At 43.4% G+C, this 11,409-nt stretch overlaps 1 protein-coding gene across 1 annotated transcript in view; it reads left to right on the forward strand.

The window, feature by feature from the left end:
* The window catches only part of daglb (diacylglycerol lipase, beta), a 35,514-nt gene extending 31,618 nt beyond the window's left edge, over positions 1–3,896 (forward strand). Inside the window, exons 14-15 of the mRNA XM_072559793.1 lie at positions 1,405–1,658; positions 2,591–3,896. Coding sequence (XP_072415894.1) covers positions 1,405–1,658; positions 2,591–2,783 — 447 coding nt within the window. The 3' untranslated portion in view covers positions 2,784–3,896. The remainder of the gene's footprint in view (positions 1–1,404; positions 1,659–2,590) is intronic.
* The last annotated feature ends 7,513 nt before the right edge of the window (positions 3,897–11,409 follow it).

Consider the following 11,409-nt stretch of genomic DNA (forward strand, 5'->3'; position numbering starts at 1 on the left):
CCATCACTAATTAGACCACTCCTGATGTACTATGCACAGTTCTGGTCTCCATATTAAAAGGAACTGGTTATTGGCAAATGTGTAAGAAAGTATCATCGTTATAAATCCCAGAATTAGAGGTTCTATCTAACAGGGAAGATTGAACAGGTTGTGACCATTATTTATGTTTCTCTGGAGAAGGCTGTGGGGTGACCTGAAATAGATCTTTTAAAATGATGGAAGGGTTCAATAAGTCAGACATCGAGAAGATGTCCCCACCAGTCGGGAAGAGCGGACCATGGATCCCTCAATATGTGATGGTAGTCCATCCAGCAGGAAATTAAATTTTGGATTTCCCTCCAAGGGAAATGGTTTCTCCCCTTCTAATGTATCAAAATCATCTAATCATGATCACCACTTTAATCTTTTATCTCATGGGAATCTAAACATAGTCCATGCAATTTGTCTTCAGAGTTTAACCTTTCAAGCTCTAATCTGGACGTGAACTTGCTGCATTAAAACATCAGTATTTAATCATGGAGTCTGTGTCCAGCTCAGGCCAGGACCTCAACTGGATTTATAAATTGAAATTTTGGGGTTGTGAATTCTCAGGCAGTTGCTGTTATGGGCCTCTGACCAAGTTATGACAGCTATATATCCCATGCGAACAAGCCCATACTCTCTCAGAAACTCTTTTAGTTCTCATTGAATGGTCATGACTATTTTCGAGCCTTAAGAGTGTCAGAAAGAAGCAACTTGAGAAATCTCTGCTGTTGCTTTTTTTCATTCATTCACCAGATGGTGGCTCAGTGGTTAACATTGCCTCACAGTACCAAAGACCTGGGTTTGATTCACTCTCTGACAACTGTCTATGTGGAGTTTGCGCATTATCGCCAAGTCTGTGTCATTTTTCTCCCACAGTCCAAAGATGTGCAGGTTAGGTGGATTGGTGGTAAATGCAGGATAACAAGGGGGTGGGTCTGGGTGGTGTGCCCCTCAGAGGGTTAGGTGGACTCTGGCTGAGTGGCCTGCTTCCATACTGTAGGGATTCAATGATTCTGAGAGGGTGTTGCTGGCCAGACCAGCATTTAGTGATCTTGGGATGTTGACAATCAACCCCATTGCTGTGGGTCTGGAGCTGCATGTAGCCCAGACCAGGTAAGGATGGCAGATTTCCTTCCCGGAAGGACATTAGTGAACCAGCTGGGTTTATATGACAGTTGACATGTTTGCCAATAGTCTAGCTTTTTAATTCCATTTTTGTTTTGAATTTAAATGATACTGTCTGCTGTGGTGGCATTCAACCCATATTCCCAGAACAATAGCCTGGGATTCTGGATTACTCATCCAGTGATATTAACACTGCGCCATTGTCTCCCACATGTGCTGTATATCTAATCACCCGTTGTCTTGTACTCTGTCCAGTATCAAATTCTGCTGCGTGGATGTTGGTATGAGATATTTGGAGGGGATCCAGACAATTTCTCTAATAACCTGGACAACAGTCAACAGAGGCGACTGACTGAGCCACTTCTTGCAGAACAGAATCTCATGGGGCACCGATCCAGTTCCTACAGCAGCATCCCTGATGAATCACCTACGAGTTCGCCTTTTCAAGGCCCTCAACTTTTCCTTCCAGGGAAGATCATTTACATTATGGAAAAATGCAGCACAGGGAGGTGATTATGGCATTCTATTTAAAAAATATTCTTTCAAAGTCATCATGTATAAGTAGTAGATTTTGGATGAGATTTTTTGCTAGAAGAATTTATGAACGATAAGCTTGTTCAGAGAAAATGAAAATATATAATGCCTGAATTGAACTGCTGATAAGCACTTTATGTGCACTACAAACCTTGCAGCTTTTAACAAGGAGGTCAAAAACAGCTGGTGCTAGTCTAAAGCATAGCATCGCAAACAACGGAAGAAGGTTACTAACTCGTTGATTCTTTTTCAGAGCTATTCAATTAATCCCACTCTCTCTGGATCTTTCTCTTTCACCAAATTTGAAGGAACTTTTGAATCTGTGCACACCAGAGTATCAGGAAATTGCATGACTTGTTCTAGAAGTTGGGAGTCTTAGGCACAGCACAGAAAGAGGCCATTTACCCCATTGTTCTCTTAAAGCGATTATACACACTCTGCTCTTTCCCTGCAAATTTAATGTTCAGACATCAGTGTGGTAGTGAGGTACTGCTACACTATTGGAGGTTACACCTTTCAGTCGGGAAATTAAATAAAGGTTCTGTGTACCCTCTCAGGTGGAATTGAAAGACTCCACAACTATTATTTAAAGATCAATTCTTGGCAACATTTACTTCCACCTTAATTAGTAAAACGAGGAATCCAACTGTTTGAAGATATTGCTATTTGGAGGAGCTTGCTATATGCAATTTGGTTTAAGCATTTCCCTACATAACTTCAGTAATTACACTTCAAATATATTTGATTGGAATAAAGTGCTTTGGGTGGTGTAAAGTTTTTAAAAAGTTGCATTTATACTATTTATAAAAGAACTTTCTGCTACGGATATTGGTAACCTTCTGCTGGAATAAATGGTTGCATAGCTAGTTCGATCTAATTCCTCTTGTTTTTTTTCCCTCTTCTTTAGTTTCTGCTTTTCTGAAGCAAAGTACTGTGCGTTGTGGTGTGATGCATCATTCTTCAGCAACATTCTGATCAGCCCCAAGATGATAACTGACCACATGCCGGATCTTGTATTCAAAGTCCTCAAAGATCTGACTCAAGAGGCACCCTACATCCTCTGCTCTACATCACACGCTGCACCAAGCGAGGCGTGTTGAAATTAGCTATCTGCATCTAGTGCAAAGCTCCAGGTGCTGTGAGCTTAATGAGTCTGTTAAACCTTTTGGTGTGATTTCACCCACCACTGTTTTGCACCGTGCTTTAGACTTTCCAGAAAGGAGCCAGAGACTCTGCTGTACTGGGCCAAGTTTGTGATGGCCATGTTACAAACAGTTACAATGATGGTTTTGAGTTTCTGGGCTGTTGTCCCGCTGTGTGGGGCCATGCCACTTACACCTAGACTTATTTTTTCCTCTTCAATTTCTTTTTTTTTATATAATGTATGAAAACATAAACGGGTACCTGAAGGGTGAAGGAACAGATTTACTTGAGACAAGATGACTACTCCAGTCAGTTGGTGAGAATCATGGCATTGCTTTAATCTCATTCTTCTTTGAAGCTTCTCGGGTTATTCCAGGAGCTCGAGGTTTAGGAACTCTATTAAGTGACCCATTGGTTTCCCACTTTAAAATATGTAGCGCACTTGCCTTTTTGTGGTGTCAGGGACTTTATTTATTTTATGTAAACTTGTTTGAGTTGTGTAATTCCGCATGAATACACTCGTTCCAGCAGAGCAGCTGGAGTTGCATGTTCTTTTCTTAGATAGCAGCGTAGGTTTTAATCTGACATTGATTCTGCAGAAGCCATGTGATGTTAATAGGGATATGGCCTGGGCATTTGAAAAGGTAGTGCCTTATAAGTTCTCTGGCCACAGTTCCTGTCCCACTGCACAAGTATGTTTACCCTAGGTACAAGGATACGCCAGATGAGCTTTCTGGTTGCAGCATTAAATTTCCTGATTATTGTGTCAAACTTGTAATTTATTAGTTAATCCTACATAGTTTTGGTCCATTTGTATTTAATTTCACCAGCAGAGTTGGCTTCAATGTGCATTTTTTTGCTCTTTGGATTTCTGTTTGCAGCTGGGTTTACATCAAGAACAAGTCTATCAGGTTGCAGTTTTGATTTTTTTTTCTTAAGGTTTGTGTACAAAAAAAAACTAAATCTGGCATGTTTGAGCTGAATGTAAGGCCTATTTTTAAATCTGGTTTGATAACACCCTGTGAAACATTGGAATATTTTACTACATTAAAGACACTCTGTAAATGGAAGTTGTTGTTTGAATATAGATAGTACTTCTTCCGCATTTGCCTGCTAGACTATAAAATTGCAGAAAGGGTTTTTAAAAAAAAACTGAAGAAGATCAAAGGGAGATAAAAATAGTAAACCAGGATCTTAGAATTGAATTCTGAGTATCCACCTCCCCACGTATTGTCTGACCCTACCAATAAATATTCCATCCTTGTATGTTTTGATATTTCTGTTTGTTCCTGCAGGAGACCAGACTGTGCATTGATTGCAATGTCACGTTGCAGCTTTAAAAGACTTTGGTTAGGCCATTGGCAGAGTATCACATTCAGTTCTAGTCGCCACATTACAGGAAGGATGTGGAGGCTTTAGAGAAGGTGCAGAAGAGGTTTACCACAATGCTGCCTGGATTAGAAAGTGTGAGCTACAAGGAGAAGCTAGAAAAACTTGGGTCATTTTCTCTGAGCAGTGGAGGCTAAGGGGAGACTTGATAGGTGTCTATAAAATTAAGATGCATAGATAGAGTTGACATAAGAACCAGGAGTAGGCCATCTGGCCCGTCAAGCCCACTCTACCATTCAATCAGATCATCTTTGTAAATTGTAAACAATTGCGGTCCCAACATACCCCCGCGGCACACCACTAGTCACTGATCGCCAACCAGGAAAGCAATCATTTATCTCTACTCTTTGCTTCCTGTTAGTTAACCAACCTCTATCCATGTTCATATGTTGCCAGAAAGGTTTTGCACCTTCGTCATGTAGCAGCCTTTTGTGTGGCACCATGTTGAATGTCGGTCTGACGGTCAGAAATCTTTTCCCAGAGTTGGAATGTCTAAAACTAGGAGCCATGCATTTAAGGTTAGAGGGGGAAAGTTCAAAGGAGATATGAAGGTCAAGTTTTTTTTAAGAGTGGTAGGAATCTGAAACATGTTGTCAGGGGCATTTAAGGAGCTTTCAAATATAAACATATGAATGGAAGGATATGGACCAAGGACAAGCAGAAGGGATTAGTTTCATTTGGCGTCATATTCGGCACTATTGTGGGCCCAAGGGCCTGTTCCTGTGCTGTACTTTCTATGGTGTATGACATTCAGGTAATTTTGTTATCCCAGGAGTTGGCCTCTTGAGCCTCCTTAGGCATTCTATAAGATGTGGCTGAACTCCATCATCCTGCACAATTCCCTTTATCCCTTCAGTCTTTTATTACCCAAAAACCTGTCAATGGGTTTAAGGGTCATTGAAAGCAAGAATCTTGCTAAAGAAGAAACAGACCAGAATAATGTGTATCCTAAAATGGAGTCATACATTTTGTTCCAACATGAGGGCAGACGGCTAAATCAAATCCGCCTTCCCAGGGTTTGGAGGGATATAGGTTGGGTGCTGGCAGCTGGAACTTGATTGGGTTGGGATAACTGGTCAGCATGGACGGGTTGGACCGAAGGGTCTATTTCCGTGCTGTACGTCTCTGGCTCTATGACCCTGCATTTGCAGCGTAATAAAATTGAAGCATTCAGAATTGCCCCATTGGTTCCTAACCAAACTTGTAGAATAACTGATGCCAGGCATCATGTTTATAGCTTAAATAAAAGAATTAACCATTTATTATTAATATAGTACCTTTAGCTGGGCAAAGTTAAATGAGACGGTAATTTAAAGTCCTTAGATTTAAACAGAATTTAGTGCACCCCCTCCCCCCCCCCCCCACACACACACACACACAGAGTTAAGGGATAAATTGAAAGAGAAATGAGATGTAACTGGCCAGTTCACTTGAGCAGTTTCCACATGGGATTGTGTATTACTTGATTTCTGAAGGCCCTAGTTTATGCAAATAGCTTCCAGTAGGCTCTGATGAATGTTCGTTTGCTTCTTATAACTGAGATTCTATTCTCTGAACTGATAATGGGAGGATAACCAGGGAGTAATGAAACCTCAATTTGGCAGCCACAATCCTGACAGAAATCCACAGTTCAAAACTTTCTCATTCTGTTTTTGTTTACAACATTCTCTGATTAGATTACATTACAGTGTGGAAACAGGCCCTTCGGCCCAACAAGTCCTCACCGACCTGCCGAAGTGTAACCCACCCATATACCCCTACATTTACCTCTTACCTAACACTGCGGGCAATTTAGCATGGCCAATTCACCTGACCTGTACATCTTTGGACTGTGGGAGGAAACCCACGCAGACAGGGGGAGAACGTGCAAACTCCACACAGTTGAACCCGGGTCTCTGGCGCTGTGAGGCAGCAGTGCTAACCACTGTGCCACCGTGCTGCCCATGAGTTGGCACTGGTTGGCATCAGCCTCTGTGCGATGGCCCTGTTAATGTTCAACATCTGCCAACGCTTGAGCATATTGCATCTCTGGAGACAAAATGCCTACAGTATTCTTTGGACAGGAATCGCCCCATAATCAATGTTCTATGCCAGGTCTCAAGCAAATCAGTTTGTTTGTTCTTCCTTTTTCTTTAAAAACAAACTGCTGTTCACAAGCTTAAAGGTTACCTTCATCTCCATTCCCAACCAAAAACTGATTTAAAGAAGAGAAAACAAAACAGCAAAGTTTCTGACAATTTATGGAGGTGTTAATCACTTAATCCAAATCTGCCAACTTTATGGCAAACAAGCTTTTAAATAAGCCAAATTTCTGGGTGTTAAAGCAGCAACAACCTGGTGGCTGACATGGAATTTCTCCAGTGCACTTCCTTTGAGCAGGAGTATCATCATTTAAAAATTGAATACATTTGACTTCTTACTTTAGATTGGCAAAACAATGTGAAGGTTGTGATTGGGTTTCCTCAATCAAAATTATTTTTAAAACTGCTTTTGGCTATTGAGCAAATTAAAGTATTAGATGCTTCCCAATAAGCTGCTGATTATTTCTCCGTGCTAATTGTTGTTGCAATCCACTTAGGAAAGCACTGAAGTCCCATAACTTTTGTGGCAACCTCAGGAGTAAATGATTTGATCAAGGTATGCAATGTCCCCAGTTTCCCTGTCTGATGGAATCTGGTTAATAGAAAGCTTTCACAAAGTTAAACTTAACAAAACCCATTATTACAAATGAATAATTTCTAGTCACACGTTTTAAAAAAACGCTCAACTATCAATGTTTAATTCTACTAGTTGAAACTTAAATGCCTGCACTCAGACAAAGAAAGTGGTATTATGGATTAAGGAGGAAAAGATAATTTGATGTTACTAATCCACAGGGTTTATTAAGATGTTCCTTTTGCTTCCCATGGTCTTCTATTCTTTGTTCTCCTTTCACTAAGTTTCTTCACTTCACAGGAAGCACAAGGCAATTGATACACTTTCCAAACCTCTGTTACTGGTTAAAGGTAGCAGCTGAAGGCAACTGGTGGGAGAAAATAAATGGCTTTCTTCAGGCATTTGGAGATAGAGACATAGAATGCCTTCTCCAGATGTCCAGTTTTCTTGCCCTCTATTGTAAACAAGAGAGAAAGTGAGAACTGCGGATGCTGGAAACCAGAGTTTAGATTAGAGTGGTGCTGGAAAAGCACAGCAGGTCAGGTAGCATCCGAGGAGCAGGAAAATCGACATTTCGGGCAAAAGCCCTTCATCAGGAACGGAGCCTATTTACCTGTCCAGCAGCTGATCTGAGAGTTGTTATTAGGCTGATGACTTTCAACTTTCAAAACTGGTCATGTTTGTTCAAAGCAATTATCTGCCTGTTGCTGGTCAAATCTTATTCTGCTACCACCCTTTGCCAGGCCATCTTATCTCCTCTACAGCGTATAAAGCAACAGTGTAATTCAACTTGCAATGGGTTCCTTTAACATTTTTTAAAATGCAGGGTTTCTTCTCCAGTCCATCCTTTATGAAAATAAAGAGAAATGAATAGATTTTATAATATGGAGAAAGGCAGTGAAGGAAAAGTTAACGGGATGAGATGAATTAAAGTGGGATAAAGCTGATATAGAATAGTTATGTGAGAATAACAGGGTGGTTATGGTAGGGATTTTAACTTTATAAACGTGGACTGGGATTGCCATAGTGTTAAGGATTTATATGGAGAGGAATTAGTGTACACAAGAAGATTTTCTGGTTCAATATGTGGATGTACCTACTAAAGAAGATGCAAAACTTGACATACTCTTGGGAAATAAGGCAGGGCAGGTGACAGGTCTCAGGTCTCAGTGGGGGAGCACTATGGGGCCAGCGACCCTAATTATATTAGTTTTAAACTAGTGCTGGAAAAGGATAGAAGTTCAAAACTGGAGGAATGCTAATTTTGATTAAGCAAGAACTTTCAAAAGCTTACAGATTAGATTACTAACAATGTGGAAACAGGCCCTTCGGCCCAACAAATCCACACCAACCCTCCAAAGAGCAACCCACCCATACGTTTACCCCTTCCCTTAACACTATGGGCACTTTAGCATAGCCAATTCACCTAACCTGCACATTTTTGGACTGTGGGAGGAAACCCATGCAGACACAGGGAGAATTTGCAAACTCCCCACAGACAGTTGCCTGAGGTGGGAATTGAACCCGGGTCTCTGGCGCTGTGAGACAGCAGTGCTAACCATTGTGCCACCGATGGTTGTAGGTTGGCTGGAAAATGTGAAACCTTCAAAAATGAGATAGCGAGAGTCCAGAGACAGTATATTCCTGTTATGGTGAAAGGAAAGGCTGGTAAGTGTAGGGATTGCTGGATGACGAGAGAAATTGAGGTTTTGATTACAAAAGGAAGGAAGCATATGTCAGGTATAGAGAGGAGGTATCAAGTGAATCTTTAGATTATAAAAACAGTAGGAGTATACTTAAGAGGTAAATCAGGAGGGCAAAAAGGGGACATGAGATAGCTTTGGTAGATAGGGTAAAGGAGAATCCAAAGGGTTTTTATAAATACATTAAGGACAAAAGGGTAACTAGGGAGAGAATAGGGCCCCTCAAAGATCAGCAAGGCACCCAATGTGTGGAGCTGCAGGAGAAGTATTTTGCATGTGTTTACTGTGGAGAAGGACATTGAAGATATAGAATGTAGGGAAATAGATGGTGATAGCTTGAAAAATGTCAATATTTCAGAGGAGGAAGTGCTGGATGTTTTGAAACACACAAAAGTGGATAAATCCCCAGGACCTGATTGGGTGTACCCTAGAACTTTGTGGGAAGCGATTGCTGGGAGAAAGTGAGGACTGCAGATGCTGGAGACCAGAGTTGAAAAATGTGGTGCTGGAAAAACACCGGTCGATTCGAGCAGGAGAATTGATGTTTCAGGCATAAGCCATTCTTCAGGAATGAGGCTGGTGTGTCAAGCGGGCTGAGATAAAGGGTAGGGAGGGGAGGAAATTTGGGGGAGGGGCACTGGGAATACGATAGGTGGAAGGAGGTGTGGGTAATAGGCCGGAGAGGGGGGTGGGGCACGGAGAGGTCAGGAAGAAGATTGCAGGTCAAGAGGGCGGTGCTGAATCCTAGAGTTGGGACTGAGATAAGGTGGGGGGAGGGTAAATGAGGAAGCTGGAGAAATCTACATTCATCCTGTGTGGTTGGAGGGTTCCTAGGCGGAAGATGAGGCGCTCTTCCTCCAGGCATCGTGTGGTCAGGGTCTGGCGATGGAGGAGGCCAAGGACCTGCATGTCCTTGGTGGAGTGGGAGGGGAAGTTAAAGTGTTCAGCCACGGGGCGGTTGGGTTGGTTGGTGCGGGTGTCCCAGAGGTGTTCCCTAAAATGTTCTGCAAGTAGGTGGCCTGTCTCCCCAATATAGAGGAGGCCACATCAACCCATTTTGCAACGGATATGGAAGGAGCCATTGGGGCCTTGGAGGGAGGTGAGGGGGGAGGTGTGGATGCGAGTTTGCACTTCTTGCGGTTGCAGGGGGAGGTGCTGGGAGTGGGGTTTGGGTTGGTAGGGAGTGTGGACCTGACGAGGGAGTTGCAGAGGGAGTGTTCTCTCCGGAACGCTGATAGGGGTGGGGAGGGAAATATATCCCTGGTGGTGGGGTCTGTTTGGAAGTGATGGAAATGACGGAGGATGATACGATGTATCCGGAGGTTGGTGAGGTGGAAGGTGAGGACCAGTGGGGTTCTGTCCTGGTGGCAATTGGAGGGGCGGGATTCAAGGGCAGAGGTGCGGGCAGTGAAGGAGATGCAGTGGAGAGCATCGTTGACCACATTGGAGGGGAAATTGTGGTCTTTGAAGAAGGAGGCTATTTGGGCTGTTCAGTATTGGAATTGGTCCTCCTGGGAGCAGATGCGGTGGAGGCGAAGGAATTGGGAATATGGGATGGCGTTTTTACAGGGGGCAGGGTGGGAGGAGGTGTAATCTAGGTAGCTGTGGGAGTCGGTCGGTTTGTAGTAAATGCCAGTGTTGATTCGGTCGCCTGAGATAGAAATGGAGAGGTCTAGGAAGGGGAGGGAGGAGTCTGAGACGGTCCAGGTAAATTTGAGGTCGGGGTGGAAGTTGTTAGTAAAGTGGATGAACTGTTCAACCTCCTTGTGGGAGCACGAGGTAGCGCCAATACAATCATGGATGTAGCAGAGGAATAGGTGGGGGGGTGGTACCAGTGTAGCTGCGGAAGATGGACTGTTCCACATATCCGACAAGGAGGCAGGCATAGCTGGGGCCCATGGCTACTCTTTTGGTTTGGAGGAAGTGGGAGGATTGGAAAGAGTTGTTCAGAGTGAGGACCAGTTCAGTCAGTTAAAGGAGGGTGTCAGTGGAAGGGTACTGGTTGGGTCGGCGGGAAAGGAAGAAGCGGAGGGCTTGGAGGCCTTCGTGATGGGGGATGGAAGTGATTGCTGGGCCTTTTGCTAAGATATTTGTATTATCGCTAGGCACAGGTGAGGTGCGGGAAGACTGGAGGTTAACTAATATGTTGCCACTATTTAAGAAAGGATAGGATAGTGAAGGTGGCGTTTGGTATGCTTTCCTTTATTGGTCAGAGTATTGAGTACAGGGATTGGGAGGTCATGTTGCGGCTGTACAGGACATTGGTTAGGCCACTGTTGGAATATTGCATGTAATTCTGGTCTCCTTCCTATTGGAAAGATGTTGTGAAACTTGAAAGGGTTCAGAAAAGATTTACAAGGATGTTGCCAGGGTTGGAGGATTTGAGCTACAGGGAAAGGGTGAACAGGCTGGGGCTGTTTTCCCTGGAGCGTCGGAGGCTGAGGGGTGACCTTATAGAGGTTTACAAAATTATGAGGGGCATGGATAGGATAAAAGACAAAGTCTTTTCCCTGGGATCGGGGAGTCCAGAACTAGAGGGCATAGGTTTAGGGTGAGAGGGGAAAGATATAAAAGAGACCTAAGGGGCAACGTTTTCACGCAGAGGGTGGTATGGGTATGGAATGAGCTGCCAGAGGATGTGGAGGAGGCTGGTACAATTGTAACATTTAAGAGGCATTTGGATGGGTATATGAATAGGAAGGGTTTGGAGGGATATGGGCCGGGTGCTGGCAGGTGGGACTAGATTGGGTTGGGATATCTGGTCGGCATGGACAGAAGGGTCTGTTTCCATGCTGTACAACTCTTATGACTCTATAGGTGGTAAGGAAAAGTCAGA

The sequence above is a fragment of the Chiloscyllium punctatum genome, chromosome 40 (genome assembly GCF_047496795.1).
Source record: "Chiloscyllium punctatum isolate Juve2018m chromosome 40, sChiPun1.3, whole genome shotgun sequence".
Lineage (NCBI taxonomy): Eukaryota > Metazoa > Chordata > Chondrichthyes > Orectolobiformes > Hemiscylliidae > Chiloscyllium > Chiloscyllium punctatum.